Source organism: Meriones unguiculatus, chromosome 10 (assembly GCF_030254825.1).
Source record: "Meriones unguiculatus strain TT.TT164.6M chromosome 10, Bangor_MerUng_6.1, whole genome shotgun sequence".
Classification (NCBI taxonomy): Eukaryota; Metazoa; Chordata; class Mammalia; order Rodentia; family Muridae; genus Meriones; species Meriones unguiculatus.
The window spans coordinates 60,432,016-60,448,548 of NC_083358.1; the positions used below are offsets into that span (position 1 = coordinate 60,432,016).

The window sequence follows — 16,533 nt, forward strand, 5'->3', positions numbered from 1 at the left end:
GAGGCTTCCAGCAATGTGTAAAACCACTCCACACTTACCTCACTGGCAGGCTTTCTCAAATTATACAAGGAAATCAGGTATCGAATACTTTAAAAACCTTTCAATACATTGACAGCTTCTCTTTGAAGGTTATAATTAATAAGGTCAAAGACTGCAATCTCTCTTAAAGTTGGACCTCTCCCCACTTACTCTAAAATATTCCATGTACTTATAGAAAGAACATGAACAATAGCACCACTGACCAATACTTGAGGAAATAAATAAGACTTGCTTTTCTGTCCTGTCCATCTTCTCTGGCTATTGCTACTGACTCTGAACATATTTTTAAAAGCAATTTTCTGAGAAAATTCAATCAGAAACAAAACAAAACAAATGAGCATGGTGGATGTGTTGTGTGGTACATCCCATTTGAGTCACCCGGTTTCAGAAGGAAACCGGTGGAAAGTGCCAGGACCAGACCAACCTTCGGCCCCGGCTGTGAAGTTGCTCCCGTGTTGGTTAGAGGAGTCGTCTGCATGGTGAGGCTTGCCTGAGCTCCCATGTAAGAGATTCCAAGTGAAGCAATCTTAACTCTGGCTGCCTGCTGGGTAGCTCTTCCCTCCGGCATGGAGCCCTCCTTAAAGGATGTAGACTTCGGGAGTGGAGGCTGCCAAGACTCGGGAAGCTAAGGAGACCTACAGGGCTCAAGAAACTTTGAAAGTTACAAGATCCACAGAGCCCTCTCCGAGGTCATGAAAGCACTTGCAGGGTCAGGTGACCTCTTAGTGGAACAGGGGCCCATAGGACGCAGCTTCTGAAAGTCATCACGTGTGCTGGGTGGGCACAGGAAGTAGCTGTCTCTGAGTCACCCATAGTCTGGAAGCAGCCCCAGTCAATCAGTTTGCTAAGCTACTGGTGGGTGGAATCAATTCTTTGGTCAAATATGCATTCATTCACATCTCCCTAGGAAAAGCCATACAACTACCACACAGATCTCAGGCCTGGAGACCAGGAGTGTTTCAGCGGAAGTGACTGAATTACCAAGTAGCTGCTCCCATGATGCTCTCTGATAGCAGCTTGGAAGCCGGACTCCACATGGGCCAGCATGACCCAGTGACCACTTCTTTCAGAATACAGAGCCCAGGGCACATTTGCTCACATGTGGGTTCTGAATGACAAACTCAAGGAAACAGGTAAAAACCCCCATCCTGTGAGGGGTCTTCCGGTTTTACCAAAGTACCCCAAGATCAGAATAAAAAAAAATATGGCTAAATAGACTATGTGATGCTGTCATTTAACTAAAGCCCACCCTCCTAGTAGGACCCCTCCTCCTGAATTGCTAGGTACTTGAAAGCCAAAATGGTTAGCTTTGGCAACCCCATGATAGGAAACAGACAGTGAGTGCCTTGGGTGTGTTAACTGAATAGTAAAACCTTCAAAGTCTTAAAACACACACTGTGAGCTCACATCTTCTTTTGCCTACTTAGTAGAATGGCACAAGGAGACTTTACATACTTAGCTGAGATGTTTCTGTCAAGTAATCTCCTAAGACAAAGAATACTAATTATTAACTCTGCAATTCACCTTTGAAAAGCTGGTGTGCAGCACACAGCTGTGGTCCCGGCACTTGGGAAGCAGAACCAGAAGCACCAGAGGTTATGAGCAGTTACTGAGGAATTTCAAAATGTACCAAAGACATATAAAAAAACACTACTCCTTCCCATCACCCGCAACACGTGGTTCCCCGAGTCAAGGCCTTTGAATGCAGCTGTGAAAGTGACAGCCTGTTCCAAGGGGATGTAGAGGAATTTTAATTCAGAATGGCTGATCTGGCAAGAGATCACATCCAAAGACCTTCCAGGGCTGTGTGGAATACCAACACATCTTTAAACCAGGAGACAGTGGCAAGTAGATCTGACTTTCAGGTAAAGAAAAGCTTAGATCCAGGCATGGTGGCACATGCCTTTAATTCCAAACAATGAATGTAAAGTTAGTTTATGGAAAGAAGCACCCATGATTGAAAGTGATTGAGTGGCAGAAAAGGTGATGAATCAGAGAAAGAGTTGACAGACTGGAATACACCCAATTCTCATGAGAAGAGAGAAGAAAGTAAAGCTACTTAAGAGGCAACGCAGAGAGAGAGGAAGCAGTTTTTACCAGGACAGTAATAGAGAGACAGGCTGCAGAGAGAGAGAACTCAGGTGAAGACTGAATAAGCCAGAGAATGAGGAGGAGCCAGGAGATTAGAGTGGATGGCTAGAGTTAATTTGAGGCCAAGCAGAGCAATTAAGAGGCTGAGAGAGAAGCCAGATTGAATAAGTCAGCTGGGAGAGGAGTTTGAGCCAGAACAGCAGAGTTGAACCAGCCAGCCCAGAGCTCAGAAAGAACAAGAAAGGGTGAGCTTATTCAACAGTAAGTCTCAGAGGCTGAAAACATTGTAGGCCTACGTTAGATTGTATGGAGGCTAGAAGCCTCCAGAACTAGGCTAGATTGGCAGACAGAGGCAATAAGCCTCCCAGACAACAACTGAAACAGGAGAATAAAAGTTCCTTTAACACAGGGAGCCTGTTACACTCAGTTCCACTGACTTGCTAGCAAAGGGAAGCCATTTTGCTTAACACAGAAAATTACAAAGTCACATGATGAAGCGCTCACTCCTGTTACCTGTCTCAATGTCACTGTCAATACTGAGGGTCTCGTTAGAAGAAAACATGGCCTCTGTCTTGTAATGCTGCTTACAGAATTTCAAGGCCGTTCTATTGTCTTCATTCTCTCCATAACCAAGGGTTGCCAGGGAAAGGTTCTTCAGCTGACGATACTGTTTGTGAAGCACAGTTAAATTATAGATAAATAAGCCACAAACCATATGTACTCTTAGCTACTTTTATTGCTTATACAGTGCGTTTTGGGAGCAGGGTCCAGTTCAACACAGCGGAAAGGCATTTTCTTCAGTTGAACGGGGACACACTGTCTCATAGAACTCTGCACCAAAGCAATATCACCCGTCTTTGAGACCTTTTCCCATGCTGTGGTCCCTTCGCTCTTCCATGTAAAGCCCAGCTGGCCTCCAGGGAGTTCCCAGAGCTTGCAGACATACTTCTAACTCTGGTCTTTTAATTCCCTCTTCCTGGAACTACAACTGAATCTACTCATTTCACTCCTTCGAGTCTTAGTCAAATATCACCACTACAATGAGCTCATGAAAATTTCTAATACCAAAACCTCCTTTGAGCTTCATTGTTATAATGAATTATATGTTAGTTAAAATAATAAAAGCAAGTAAAAAGTCAAAACTGTAGGAAACTACGAACATCCGTCTCACACCAGAAGGTTCCCCATCTCCCTCCTTGCTTCACTGAGGACCTGCACCATCCACATGTCACAGCTCACACTAACACAACTAACACTCTTATACATTAACACAATTCTGCTACTGGCTGCCTTCACTAATAGGGCCTCACTAGCCTCCATCTTTGTTGCCATGACTTTACAAGGAAACATTTACAACATTACAGGAATGTTGCAAACAACTACTAATTGTTTCAAAAATATTAAAAAAAAAAAAAAAGCTGAGCTTGGTGGAACAGGCCTTTAATCCCAGGCAGAAGCAGATGGATCTCTGTGTGTTTGAGGCAAGCCTGATCTACCTAGCACATTCGAGGCCATCCAAGGCTATGTAGTGAGACCCTGTATCAACAAAATAAAACAAAACCTTATCAACTTGGCCAAAAATTAAAAATTTAGTCTTAACACAATTCCAAGACCCTGTGGCTTCTCCCACAGCTTTACATGCTGTGTCCACCAATCTTAAACTTTTGCGACATGGTCTTCACCTAATTTTAATCAAGATCCTCTATATGAAAGGAACCCCACCCCATCTGAGGCACCACTGAGAGTGGTCAGAGGAATTTCTTCCTTACTGCTGTCAGCAAAAACTCAGCTGTGCTTAGTAGCATGTCTTGGGTACTCTGTCATTAAGGAGCCAGCCTTCAGTACTATACATTTCATTTCTCTTCATTTTTTTAGCTCTCTCTTTTATACAGGCCAGGATTTTATCTGTTCTATTCAAGGGTACATCATGAATGGGTAGTACTTGCCAAATACCAGGAACTCAAATATTTATTGAATTAATGGAAAGGGAAAAATACGACCCTTAAATGTTTTCTTCTTACACCGTATCACACTTCATGTTCTTAATATTTAGCCAGTATTATGAATGCTATTACATCAAATTTGAGAGCACCACATACCCTCTGCTTGGGTTTCACATTTGTACCAAACCTGATTTTATAATCTCGTAATTCTTTGTTCTGGGATAATCTCCTTAAAGTAGTGGTTCTGAACGATAAACTAAGAAGATTAAAACCTAAAGAAAAGACTTTAAATGGCAAAATTCTGCTTTTAGTATCTGAAGTAGCAGTGAAGATCTCGGCAGGCTATGTGAAATTTACACGAGATAACAGTATTTGTTGGTTTGCTAGAACAACACTCCAGGTATCTATACAGTCTTCAAAGGAGGCCGTTCCAAACACTTGCCTGCTTCATCGCGAAAAAGATGCTCTCATAGGCGTCCGCTTGAGTGTATATGCTACAGCTGTAGTCATCCTCATCGACTCCAGAAAATCCTCTCAGAAACAGGTGCTTAAAAGCAACGGTGTTGTCTTCCTTAAAAGCCACCACCAACTGGTTACCTAGGCCAAACCGAACAAGCTACAAAAGAAAAGAGGAATGCAGTCTTACCATTTACAGAGGAAAGAAAACGGCTTCTGATTCTTATCAGTTCTCACCTCCAAGCATCTGAAGAAAAATATCCATCCATTCCTTGAGCTACACAGGAAGAACACAATGTCAAAAACAGGAGGCTCCAAAGAGAATCACCTCATTACACTACATCAGCAATTCTTAGTAGAAGACTTGTGTTGGCGATTCAGAAAACATTCCAAAACATGGCGTTAGACTTGCTCAGGACCTTGAGCTGAAGAAGCAGCCTTAAGGCCAGGCTTCTCCCTCCCTGTCTTCAAAAAGACAGAACTGTCACACGTTTCTCTGTCTCATCGGGCAGGGAAGAATAGATGACTCTAGAAAAGAAGGTTGAAGGCACCCCCAGGACTTTGTTCCAGGATGCCTGCTAGCCTTCAGGATGTCTCCTCCCTTAAAAATCACTTACTGCTACTCACAGTGACCTGTGACCACACTCCTGTGATACCAGCATTCAGGAGGCAGAGGCAGAGGATTGCCACGAGTTCAAGGCCAGCCAGGTTATATAATGAGACCCCGTCTCAATATCCACCTCCCAATATTATCTATTTACTGACACAAAGTTAAATACCCGAAGGCTCTCTTCACCAGGAGCAACAGTTTTCCTCTTAGACTGCATAAATGGTAAAAACAGCTAGGAACCGGTGCATGATGCTATGCCCATGCACACACCATCACACAGGCATGAACCTCCTTTATACACTTGCACATATGTGCACATGTCTGCATACATGCTTTCACCCCTGCACTCTGGCGCACATAGCACAGTCTCGGCCAAAGATCCACCCCCACACACTATGGATCACACAGGCATGAGGCCCCCTCTCACACACTCACATATGTGCACACACCTGCATGCATCCCTTCACCCAATACTCTGTCACGCATAGCATGATGTCATTCAAAGCCACACACACACACACACACACACACACACACACACACACACATTCAAATACAAGCAACTGCGGTGAAGTGAAACCTCAGTGAGCTTACCTCACACACTTCCCTGCTTCCTCAAGCTGACTCATGAGTCAAGACTCTAGAATGTTTCCTCTGAGTCTCGCCCAGCTAAATCCTTGAAGAACCTTGAATTGTTTCCCCTGTATGAAATCAGGCAAGTGGACTGGGTAGCCCTGACAGTTATCACATCCTGTGTCACTCGGCATGCTATGTCCACAACAACGTTCAAACCCGACGGCTCAGCCACTGAGACTAATGAAATTGACTCCAGGACTTCCCAACGGTTTAATAGTTTTAGTTTTTGTAATTTCTCTGGTTGGGTGTTTTCTTTTTATGTCTTCCTGTGTGTACATGTTTGCATGCATGTTCACATGTGCGCATGTGCATGTGTGTGGAGACCCGGAGGTTGACATTGGGAGTCCTCCAGGATCATTCCCCACCTTACATATTGGGGAGAGTCTCTCGCTTGAACACAGAGCTTGCCAGTGTCGTTAGTGTAGCTGCCAGATTGATCTGAGGAAGCCTTGTCCCTACACCACATAGCAGAGGCTCACAGTGAGGCTCCCAGGCCTTCCTGCCTCTGCCTGGGTGCTCAGAATCCACACCCTGGTCTTCGCACTTACACACGGGCACTTTACCCACTGAGCCATGTTTCCAGCCTACAGTTAGTCTCTCTCTCTCCTTTTTTTTGGTGACCCACTGAATCCAATTAGTGCTGAATGTAAGAATGTATTTTGTTATTTTTTAAGGACTGAATAAGTAAAAACAATAGCCACGTGTTTTTAGCAACTGCTTCGTTTGCATTTCCTCTCCCACTACCTCTCCCACAACCGCCCTTGTTATCACGTTTCTGCAGCAGCCTATGCTTTGCACAGCTGAGTTAGCCTTCATGAAACTGCCCCCAGCCACCTAGCTAGAATGGGAGCCAGACCTAGCTAGCGCTGAAACTTTTTAGAATGCCACATAAACAAAAAGGTTTTAGCCTTTCTATTAAAAACGTTAAAAGGTCTCTGGGGAACTTCTTACAGAAATGGGCTTTCAGTGGCAGCTTTTCAGAATTGTAACAGCCACGGTTGCTCGAGAGTGTATACACATAATCCTCTTTAGTCGCTCAGTGTCACCATGTCACATTCCTCAAATACCAATGATTGAGCAATCACTAGAAACCAGCTACTCTAAGTAAACCATCAGACAAGATATCTTGAGCCTATTCCAACCTGCGCTGAAAACTCAAGTGACCTAAAGCCAAACCCTCCTGGCATGTGACGGCTGTCAGTGGAGCCTACAGGAGATGTCAGGAAAGGTCAGGCTGCTTTGGAAAGCTAAAAAAGTAAACTAGGGAACCAACCCAGGGCTGTTTGGAAGCTTTAGAAGAGGCCAGCCACATCCTGACAGTCTGAGCAGTGGCCCCTTGAATGACACTTTTCAATCATTTTGAGCAGAATGGTTCTTCTCCAGGCTTGGGTAGAGTGAGAGTGAGATTGTGCATAGCTGAATAATAACTGAATAAGAACTCACCACAGACATCTGCTCAATCACGTTTGTAGCAGCTTTATTTGTAATAGCCAGAAGTTGGAAACAGCCCAGATGCCCCTCAGTTGAGGAACGGATACAGAAATTGTGGTACATTTACAAATAGAATATTACTCAGCGATAAAAAACAAGGAAATCATGAAATTTGCAGGTAAATGGTGGGAACTGGAAAAGATCATCCTGAGTGAGATATCCAAGAAGCAGAAGGACACACAGGGTATATACTCACTCATAAGTAAATATTAGACATATAATATAGGATAAACATACTAAAATCTGTACATCTAAAGAAGTTAAGCAAGAAGGAGGACCCTGGGTAAGATGATCAATCCTCATTCAGAAAGGCAAAGAGGATGGATATCAGAGGAGGGAGAAAACAGGGAAAAGGACAGGAGCCTACCACAGAGGGCCTCTGAAAGGCTCTGCCCTGCAGGATATCGAGGCAGATGCTGAGACTCATAGCCAAACTTTGGGCAGAGTACAGGAAATCTTAAGAAAAAAGTGGGAGATAGTAAGACCTGGAGAGGACAGGAGTTCCACAAGGACAGCGACAGATCCTAAAAGTCTGGGCCCAGGGATATTTTCTGAAAATGATAGTCCAGCCAAGGACCACTCATGGAGATGGCCTGGAACCCCTGCACAGAGGTAGCCTATGGCAGTTCAGTATCCAAGTGGCCTCCATAGTAATGGGGACAGGGACTGTCTCTGACAGGAACTGATTAGCCTGCTCTTTGATCACCTCCCCGTGAGGGGGGAGAAGTTTTACCAAGCCACAGAAGAAGACAATGCAGCCAGTAATGATGAGACCTGATAGACTAGTATCAGAGGGAAGGGGAGGAGGACCTCCCTTTTCAGTGGACTGGGAGAGGGACATGGGTGGGGAAGAGGGAGGGTGGGATTGGGAGGGGAGGAGGGAGGTACGGGGGGATACAAAGTGAATAAATTGTAATTAATAAAAATTTTTAAAAAGAACCAAATATATTATGCAAACATATTTTATGTGTAATTGCTATTAACATATGCTAATAAAATAAGAACAGAAAAAAAAAAAGAACTCATCACAGAGTACTGGACTCCATGAGGAGACTAGGAGAATCTCTCTCTCTCTCTCTCTCTCTCTTTTCATGGCACTATAAGAAAGGGACTGGATACCTAGCTGTCACTATGAAATAGAATCAAGTGATGAATGTATGCCATGTACACATGTACAATCTGAAGTTGGGCCCCATCTTCAGGCAGGAACATCTAGAAAGTGTCTGATGGTCTGAACACAGGTCTGCCTGACACTAAGTCCTGTCCATTCTCTCAGTAATTTTGCCACACTCTGCCAAAAGCTGCCAGCTGACCTAGATACAGGGAGTCACACACACACACACACACACACACACACACACACACACACCAGTGAAGCAGAAGGAACACAAAGAGTCTGGAAAGGAAATAGACAAATTGACCAAGAAAGGGGCATACGTACAATTTGCTGATATTTAACGCCACTGCCTAATTTAAACTAAAGGCACCAACACTATGCAGAGCTGGTGGCACTGTGACCTCTGCCTGGACCCACTCCATCTGGGATGATGAACAGGAAAATTTTCTCTTGTTCCTAGAACAAGCTAATGTCTTTATATATAGGCCAACATCACCACAGAAGGGCTGAAATTGCCAAAGCTTCTCTAAGGAAAGCCAATCCTGAGGGGGAAATGGCATAATAGTCTCTGGCTTTGACAGAGCCAACCTAGCCTGTGTGGCAGGAGCAAGGGAGGATGGTTTCAACTAAATGACTCCATTTTCAAAAAGTAAAGGACAGTGAGAAAATACAACCCCATGCCGCTAACCAGATTTCAAGATTTGCTATGAACAAGACACAACACACATACACAAATGCTCATTAAAGATAGTCTGGCAAAGATTGGGAATTGTCAGCCTCATGATGAAATCAGCATAGGAGAAAACATACTGTACCCAGTAAAAGCAAGATAGCACTCCGATCGGTGTAAGGAATGTTGGATGGAAAGATTGGAACTCAGGAAAGAATAGAGGCGCCTTCCCTGAGATCCTAACTCACTGCAGAACACAGCGTCTGCTTCCCCCAGCACACACAAACTTAAAGTTTCCTACTCTGAAACCCTGACTAAAAGCCTCTCCTCTCTTCAGACTGACTGGAATAAAAAGCCTTCTGCCAGTGAACCTGGAAGATAGAATCTATATCTAGAAAAAGACAGCAGGCTCCAGAGACTGACTGGGCTCAAATTCCAGCTCTTCAGAGCATTAGTGCAAGGGCTCTGAGCAAATTATCAAACTCTTTTGTCCCAGTTTCTTCATCCATGAAAAGGGGATTCTAACTGAACCCATTTTACAGGATTGCAGAGAGTTAGCACATTAAAACCTCCTTGTGTCTGGCAGTGGCAAACTCTGACCTGTGAGCTATCAGTGACAGTGTAAGGTACCTACAGTGTGTCCCCACGTCAGCGCCCTGCCAATGAGATACTTCTTTCACATTTTAAGTTGGAGGTAAGAGTGGATAGAAAGAGAGCACAGTGGCTAAGAGTACTTGCTGCTTTTGCAGGAGACCAGACTTTGGTTGACAGCACCCACACTGGGCAACTCACAGCCAGGTTTACCTCCAGCTCAAGGAGGTCTGGTGCCTTGTCTGGTCTGTACAGGTGCTGTACTCGCGTGTGAATACTCACAGACACTCAGATAAAAATCAGAACAAGTCTAAATCAGAGATAAGAGAGTGTGCTAGAGAAAAAATGGTGAGAATGGGAAAAGCATGAGTATATAACACTTTGAAGAAGAAAGTCAATGAGATGCAGTAGTAGCAGTTAAGACAAAGATGGCAATTATTTTTCATGCCTATGTAAGTTACAATTTTAGTGATGGCACAAGACTAAAACATCAAAGTTAAAGCAAGATAGAAAACTGGTAAATAAATAACTAAACCATTTCTTCGCCTTCTAATGAATAATAAAGAAGACCTAAATTTACAGGTCACTGAAACTAAAACTTGAAAACCAAGAATGGAAGTGTAAGAGATTCATCCTGTTTACCACAACAGGTAAACAGGATGCTTCTTCTGAAAAGATTGATTTTTCCTTCCGTCTTTTACTTTGTCTTATTACATTAATGTATGTGAGTGTTTTGTCTGAAGATATATCTATGTACCACATGTATGCCTGATACCTACAGAATTCAGAAGAGGGCATCAGATTCCCTAGGTCTGGAGTTACAGATGGTTGTGAGCCACTGTATGTGCTCTGAGAATTGAACTCAGGTCTCTGGGATTGTAACCAGTATTCTGAATCTCTGAACCATGTCTCTAGCTCTATGACTTGTTTTTCTTAAAGCTGGATGCGCTGGAATTACACATCCTACAACCCACAGACCCCTTTATGAGCCCAGAGCAAAGCTGCAACCATGCTTACTATGGAAGCCCTCTTGTATCCAGATGGAGGCATTCTTCAAATTCTGTATAGTCTATTCCAGGAAAATCATCCTACACGTTTGGATCAATGGTACCAGCAGATTATGTAACAGTAGAGCCAAAGACCTCCAATCAGCACTGGGTTTTGTTTTTGTTTTCCAGACATGTGTGTTCTAAATGTAATCACCTTCAGAGAAGTCATCACAGATGAGTTCAATGATACAACTCAAGAGCTAGAAGATAATTCAAAGGCCATTTTCACCCTGGTGATAAACTGATCTACAGCACAACCTTAGATCAAAGTCCAAATGGAATCCTCAGACATTCTTGATATAGCCCAGTAGTTAACAATTACTTGGGGAACAATGCTACCGATAGAAGAAAAATTTATTTATTTGTTTGTTTATTTATTTATTTATTTTATTAGTTACATTTTATTAACTCTGTATCCCAGCTGTATCTGCTCCCTCATTCCCTCCCAAACCCTCCCTCCCACCCTCATCTCCTCCCTGCCCCTTTCCAAGTCCACTGATTGGGGAGGGCCTCCTCCCCTTTCATCTGATCCTGTTTTATCAGGTATCTTCAGAACTGGCTGCAAAGTCCTCCTCTGTGGCCTAGCAGGACTGCTCCTCCCTTGGGGGGTGGGGAGGTCAAAGAGCCTGCCATTGAGTTCCTGTCAGAAATAGTCCCTTTTCCCCTTCCTATGGGAAACCAGTTGGTTACTGAGCTACCACGGGCTACATCCAAGCAGAGGTTCTAGGTTATATCCATACATGGTCCTTGGTTGAATGTCAGTCTCAAAAAAGACCCCTGTGCCCTGATATATTTGGTCCTTGTAGAGCTCCTATCCTTTCATATGATTCCCTGCACCCTGCCCAAGGTTTGGTTATGAGTCTTAGTATCTGCTTTGATACACTACTAGGTAGAGTCTCTCAGGGGCCCTCTGTGGTAGAAGAAGAAGAAGAAGAAGAAGAAGAAGAAGAAGAAGAAGAAGAAGAAGAAGAAGAAGAAGAAGAAGAACAAGAACAAGAACAAGAAGAACAAGAACAAGAAGAACAAGAACAAGAAGAACAAGAAGAACAAGAAGAACAAGAACAACAAGAAGAACAAGAAGAACAAGAAGAAGAAGAACAAGAAGAACAAGAAGAAGAACAAGAAGAAGAAGAAAATTTAGCACTTTCTATGCCTGAAGACTTTCAAAAACAGATTAAATAAGGTCTGATGGATTTTTGAGAACATCTTGACAACCTGTGCACCTCACACGGGTAAAAAGATGAGGGGATTTAGAAACTCCCTTCTGCATAGAACTTCTTTTATCTATTTTATAGCTCCTGTGCAGACGCGGCCTCAGGATCTCTTATCAAAACCAGGTCATCTGAATTAAACTTCAACCTGCCCTTTGCCCTCTGCCCTCTGCCCTCTGCCCTCTGCCCTCTGCCCCGTGGAAGTGATTTAATTTTAGTTTCATGAACTTCGGTATGAGTCTTGCAGACTACCAGCAAGTACAGGACACTTGGATGTGAGTTGATCTCAGGGGGAATTGTGCAAGTTACCTGGGTGGTCACCATGACTATCTTCAAAATCTGCAAGCCCAGCTTCCATGGCACCTGGCGTCGGGCTCGGTATTTCTCACAGGGGCTCATGAAGTAGAACTTCAGGTCTTCCCTCAGACACTCTTCCTTCACCTCAGAATCAAGAGGCGTCATCGCACTTCTGCCACAGAAGACAGTTTTTAAATACCCCAGAACAGCCTGTTTCTCACAGCACTCCAGGCCACCACTTCCTCTTCACATGCTTCACCTGGTTCCACAGACACAGAACTCTCAGACCAGTGACCCTCTTGTCTAGAGATCCAAAAGAAGGTTCCACTCCTCTGTCGCCTACCTGTACATGAAACCACCCAGCTCACTCAAAATGCCTATTAGCAGAATTAAAAGTTGTATCTACCGTTTCTAACATCTTGATATACAATGTCTCCTCTTGCTAAAGAGTTAGAAGAAACTGTGGGAGTGAAAGGGTGACTATGAGAGTGTGGAAATGTGAGTGTTTCTCCATGTGTGAGTGTGTTATACCAATAAAAACAGGACAAGACACTATCCAGACACTTGGGGTTTGAAAGGCCTGATATTTGTATTGGTCTTTGTTCTATAGCTATGAGAAGGGTTCTATCCTCCATTTATGAATGGATATCAATGATTACAAGACTCCAGAAGAGAGAGTGGTGGAGGATGGATATGATTATAATACATTATATAGATGCATGAAATTGTCAAAGAATAAATCAATTTGAAGATATAAACAGCTTGAGAAAGTTAAAATAGCAGCTCTCTGTTCATGCCCAACCAGATTTTTGTCAACTTGGCTTGTCAACTCCAGACTCATAGCTGGACACATGATTCACCAAGGCCAGAGACAACCCAGTGAGATGTGGCCAAATAATTGTGGCCATAGCTGATGAAACATGTCTGTTTTTATTTTACCTAAGTCTTCAAAAGGCGCAGTGCAAAGCATTCTGGGAGTACAGAAATTATTAATGCTTCTATTTTAACCCCCTAAAAACTAAAAACATGAATTTTATTCATAGTGACTGTAGCATAGTACATGTATAACACAAAATTAATCTAAATCATACATATAGCAATATAGATTTAACAGTAGCATGTAATAATCAGTATGCTCACAGTGGGACTATTGTGATAAACTTCTACTGTTGGGACAGAGTCAACAAAGATCACAGATTGTAGCCTAAAAGTGTGGGCTGTGGCTGTGCATTTGGCATTCCCAGCAGGAATATCACCAGCATAGCGAGAGCTTCCAGAGACTGGAGCTAATCCAGAAAGTCAGAAGAGCCAGGAACAAATCTAACAATGACGACAGAGCTCCTGGCTCCAGCTGTTTCTGAAGCTATCTATCTCAAGCTTAAGTCTTGGAGACCTACAGTTCGTTCAAATAGGGAGTGTCTTAACAAGTAAGTGCTGCTGAACAGGGAAATTGTTCAAGTTTCATATTTAGGGGGAAGCTTCTGGAATTGAGGGTCATTCCTGGAAATCTTCGTATAGGGACTATTCAAACAGCATCCTGTATGTCTCATGATCTGTGTAATGTACCATGACTAACAAAGCTAAAAGAGGCTCAGAACTGCATGAAGGGAGGGACACGAACACCATGGTGTGAGTGGGAGGTCAGAGGACAGTTTAATGGAGCCTGTTCTCTCCTTCCACCTTCCTGTGGGGTTGAACCAGGCTTCCACAGCCATTGTTACCTACTAAGCCATCTTGCTGGTCCTGGTTGTCTGCTTCTAATTTATTTTTTTTCATTTTTTGCTATCATTTCTAAGATTGGTGCACTAGGTTAGCTAGAACCTTTCTGCCAGAAATGAAGAGAGAAGGAGGGGGAAAAATGAAAGAAGAAGAAGGAGGAGGAGGAGGAGGAGGAGGAGGAGGAGGAGGAGGAGGAGGAGGACAGGGAAGGAAAGATAAAGGGAGGGTATCCTTAAAACACTGACATATGGAGAATCCTACACACACACACATGCAGAGAGAGAGAGAGAGAGAGAGAAAGAGAGAGAGAGAGAGAGAGAGAGAGAGAGCTCTATATAAGACATTCTGAACCCAAGTTTGTTTTTGCATGAAGAACACAGCAAAAACACAGGGCACTTGGTCAAGTGCACATCTGGAGAGCCAAGTCTGCTGGAGACATTTCTGTGCTTTCTAGAGCTCAGGCCTGTGTGTGTGTGAGTGGTGTGGGAGGTGGGAGTCAGAAAAAGGCAAAAACTTCCCATCACGTGAGGAAAGAGTGGCTCTGACACTGACTAAGGGGTAGGAATCCATGAAGATCTAATGATGTCAGCCCACCAATGGCAGCAGCCGTACCCTCCAAGAACCAGATCACAACCATTAGAGCATTTATAAATGATTAGTTCAACTAAGCCAAAGTCAGTGCATGATCCACATCATGTGTACACATGTTTGTGTGCACACGGCCATGTACATACACAGAGGTTGACATCAGGTGTCTCCCTCACGAAGATAATGATGATCATCATCTTCATCTTCATCATCACGATGATGGTGATGATGATGATGATGAAAGGGTTCTCCCACTAAACCTGGAGCTCACAGATTAGACTAGACCAGATGGCCAGAGAGTTCTAAGGATCTTCCTGTGTCTGCCTCCCCAGTGCTTGGATCAGAGGCAGGAGCCACCACACCCTGACTTTTGTCTTTTTCTTTCTACACAGATTCTGAGGATGGAGCCTCAGGTCTTCATGCTTGTATAATAAGCACTTTACTGACTGAACCATATTCCTAGCACCTGAAATACTACACAATTACTAAATAAGACTTTTGAATACCAAATTACCAAAGGTAAGGGAAAGACAGTACCCACAGGCATCAGTCAGACTATGGGTTGAGCAAATGTGGGTGTAGGAAGGAGCCTGAGGCTGGCCCAGCCGTGAGAAGGAGGAGGAAGCAGGCCATGGCTGTGCTGGCTAATGAGGAAGTCTACCCTTCTGCATAAGTAACTGAGACCATGTGAGGGTTATCCTATGACTAAGGGCAGCTCTAGCTTTATCAAACCAAGTATGTGGAAGCCTGGGAGCTCCGAAAAACGACTGCCAACAATGCTAACCATATTGGGATCATAACCCTGTTTCACTACAGGAATAAGAAAGGCTCTTGACCTTTGCTCCTGAAAAACACAAATGCCAGGTTCCATGATGGCACCTTGCTGGCAAAGATGCAACCACTCCCGCTGCTGTTTTGAACTTCCCCTTGGGTGACCCTTACTCTGCCTGGCATAAGTGACAGGATGATGCTAATGACCAACCTGCTTGAGAAGTGGCCTATTGCTATCCCCTCATGCTACCAAAGGGGTGAGTTAAGTACTCTGAGCCTGAGACTGGCCACAATACCAAAATCTGACTTTTACTGAGATCCTCCTTCCTAACACCCAAATTAGGGTTTTTGTTTGCTTGCTTGCTTGCTTTTTATTTTTTTGAGACAGGGTTTTTCTGTGTAGCCTTGGCTGTCCTGGACTCGCTTCATAGACCAGGCTGGCCTCGAACTCACACAGATCCGTCTGTCTCTGCCACTACTGCGCCTGGCTGAGTTAGTATTTCTTAAGGACCAATCGTCTATAGAATGATCAGGAACAGAGAACAAATGTTAGGCTCTACTATGACTTCTTTGGAAAATACATGGCATCTTGGCAAAATACCTGATGCATAAAGTCAGGAGACTTCTGTGCTCTCGTGTGATCAAAATGAGAAGGAACTAAACCACAGACCACAGGATTTAGAACCACCAGAGAGAAACCTCTGAACATGTCTGTGAGGAATTCATTGAGATGACAACACCCATCCTAAAGGTGGGTGTCACTGTTCTGGGGGCTGAGGTCCCAAGCTGAATAAAATGGGGGGGGGGTAAGGGGTAGGGGTGAGCTGAGCATTAGTATTCATCCCTCTGCTTGCTGACTGGATGCCATGCGACTGCCTGCCTCACACTCCTGCCGTGTGACGTCCCCTGTGACATCCCTCCTTTCCAGAGGTCGCCTTTGTCACCGTGAAGGAGAACATGACCCACGCAGTTGGCTCCCGTTTCTCTTGCTGCATAAAACTTCCCAGGGTCAACAGCCTGCAGAGCCCCCAACACTTCTGGGGTTGGTGGCTAAGCAGCGTTTGACACAGCTCATTGCTCCTCTCGGTGGCTGCTGAAACCCTTCATTTCTTTGGATTCCTTCCCACCTCAGCTGGCCCCCTCAGTCTCCTTGCTGCTCCTGTTCTACCTGACCTGTAAATGCTGGGGCATAGTCCAGGGTTCTTTTATTATCAGGCCTCGATTGTGGAAGAGTTTATCTAGTCCTGTACCTTC

At 44.1% G+C, this 16,533-nt stretch overlaps 1 protein-coding gene across 2 annotated transcripts in view; it reads right to left on the bottom strand.

The window, feature by feature from the left end:
* Positions 1-16,533, bottom strand: part of Mcoln2 (mucolipin TRP cation channel 2) — a 45,652-nt gene that overhangs the window by 22,659 nt on the left and 6,460 nt on the right. For both annotated transcript variants that reach the window (XM_060392567.1, XM_060392566.1), the window contains exons 2-4: positions 12,214-12,373; positions 4,516-4,689; positions 2,644-2,797 (exon numbers count right to left, since the gene is read on the bottom strand). In XM_060392567.1, the coding sequence (XP_060248550.1) occupies positions 2,644-2,797; positions 4,516-4,689; positions 12,214-12,373 (488 nt within the window). The remainder of the gene's footprint in view (positions 1-2,643; positions 2,798-4,515; positions 4,690-12,213; positions 12,374-16,533) is intronic.